The sequence below is a fragment of the Chaetomium globosum genome, genomic scaffold, assembly GCF_000143365.1.
Source record: "Chaetomium globosum CBS 148.51 scaffold_7 genomic scaffold, whole genome shotgun sequence".
Taxonomy (NCBI): domain Eukaryota; kingdom Fungi; phylum Ascomycota; class Sordariomycetes; order Sordariales; family Chaetomiaceae; genus Chaetomium; species Chaetomium globosum.
Genome location: NT_165982.1, coordinates 854,601 through 855,995, shown reverse-complemented (window position 1 = coordinate 855,995; position 1,395 = coordinate 854,601). Strand labels below are relative to the sequence as shown.

The 1,395-nt window shown below is 57.3% G+C and overlaps 1 protein-coding gene across 1 annotated transcript in view; it reads right to left on the bottom strand.

Moving 5' to 3' along the window:
- Window positions 1–267, bottom strand: part of CHGG_09850 (uncharacterized protein) — a gene marked incomplete at both ends in the record, with an annotated part of 4,924 nt that extends 4,657 nt beyond the window's left edge. The window contains one exon of the mRNA XM_001227776.1: window positions 174–267. Coding sequence (XP_001227777.1) covers window positions 174–267 — 94 coding nt within the window. The remainder of the gene's footprint in view (window positions 1–173) is intronic.
- Window positions 268–1,395: the final 1,128 nt, after the last annotated feature.

Below are 1,395 nucleotides of genomic sequence, written 5' to 3'. Positions count from 1 at the left end.
TCAAGAGCCGCTCTATCCTGTGCTTATGCCGTTAAGTTGCTGTTGAGGCGTTGATGCCCGGTCGCAGCGGGTTAAGGCGGGCGTGGAGGGTTTGAGGAGGGGGGTTGGGGTTGGCTGGGGGGGTTGGTGGTAAGTGTGGGGGGCTTGGTGGTGGGTTTGGTGTGGATGCTGACGCGGCGGCGTTTGGGGGTTGGGATTGGAGTTAAAGAGTCCCCGGGGCGCTTTTTGGCCGTGGGAAGGAGTGTTGGTGAGGTTCCAGAAGCTCATTTTGGCGGTGGTTTGGTTGGGTGGTCAATGGCGGGCTTGCTTGCTGTGGTTCTCGGTCTGGTGTTGCTGACCCCTGAACTGGACATGAACGCTGTGGTTGGTTCTGGGCGCGCAAGAAGTTGAGCAAAAAAGAGAAGGTCCGAGTAAACTGTCTCAGTGAAGCTCTGCGGTGAACATATCCGGATTGAGGGACAAAGACCCCAGCTGTTGGCTTTGAGCTGAGCAGCACATTCCAGCCGAGCTACGCCGCCCTCACCGTCCCAGCTCACCATTGTCCTTTGTTTGGAGCTTGGAGGTCTTCCGAAAAACTCAATTGCTGGATTTAACAAAGACACGGCGTCTATATGCAAACGGACAAGCGCCCGCGGCGTTGTTGCATGGTGTCGTGCATGTGGCAAAGGCCTGGGCTGCGTTGTTGCCGGGATAGGTAACCGTGCCATTGGGCGGGCTGGATGTCGCTGCGGACTTTTCCAGCCCTCCACATCACCGACTATGCTTGTATGTCCTAGGAGTGTATGAATTGTTCGTTCAAAGGGATAACTTGACCCTTTCTGACAAGATAAACCCCAAACGCTGTTCTCAGGCCCGTTGCTGCTGCTGCACACCCCTGATGTCAATGGGATAGGCTAGTTACCACCCAAGCTCACCACAGGTCGGCTATTCCGGTCTCCCTGCCCATTGCTTCCTTGACCGGACGGATGTTAAGCCTAAAATCCACGTCGGAGCTTAGGAGCTGGGCATGCCTCACCGAATGATGATTGCTGAAGTGAGATGTGATTCGTTAAACGAGTCTACCCTGCCCAGTCTGTCAAACCACCGCCCCCTACTTACATACCGAGCGTTCCATCCCGTCAAAAACACCGCTCACCAAGCCAGGCACTCACCGCTGTGACAACCCCTCTCCCTCTCCGCCTCCCTCACCAGCCCCTCCAGAATGCTCCTGCACGTACCACAAAGATATTCAGCACCTGCCCCAACTTCCTCTCACACTCCCCGCCCGCCCGCGTAAACGCCATCCGCCAGCGTGCCTCATCCCCACCCCCACCACCCCGCATTACCAACCTCTCCAGCCTCGCACGCTCAGCCTCTGTCGGAGCAGCAGCAGCAGCAGCAGCAGCACTCACCGCC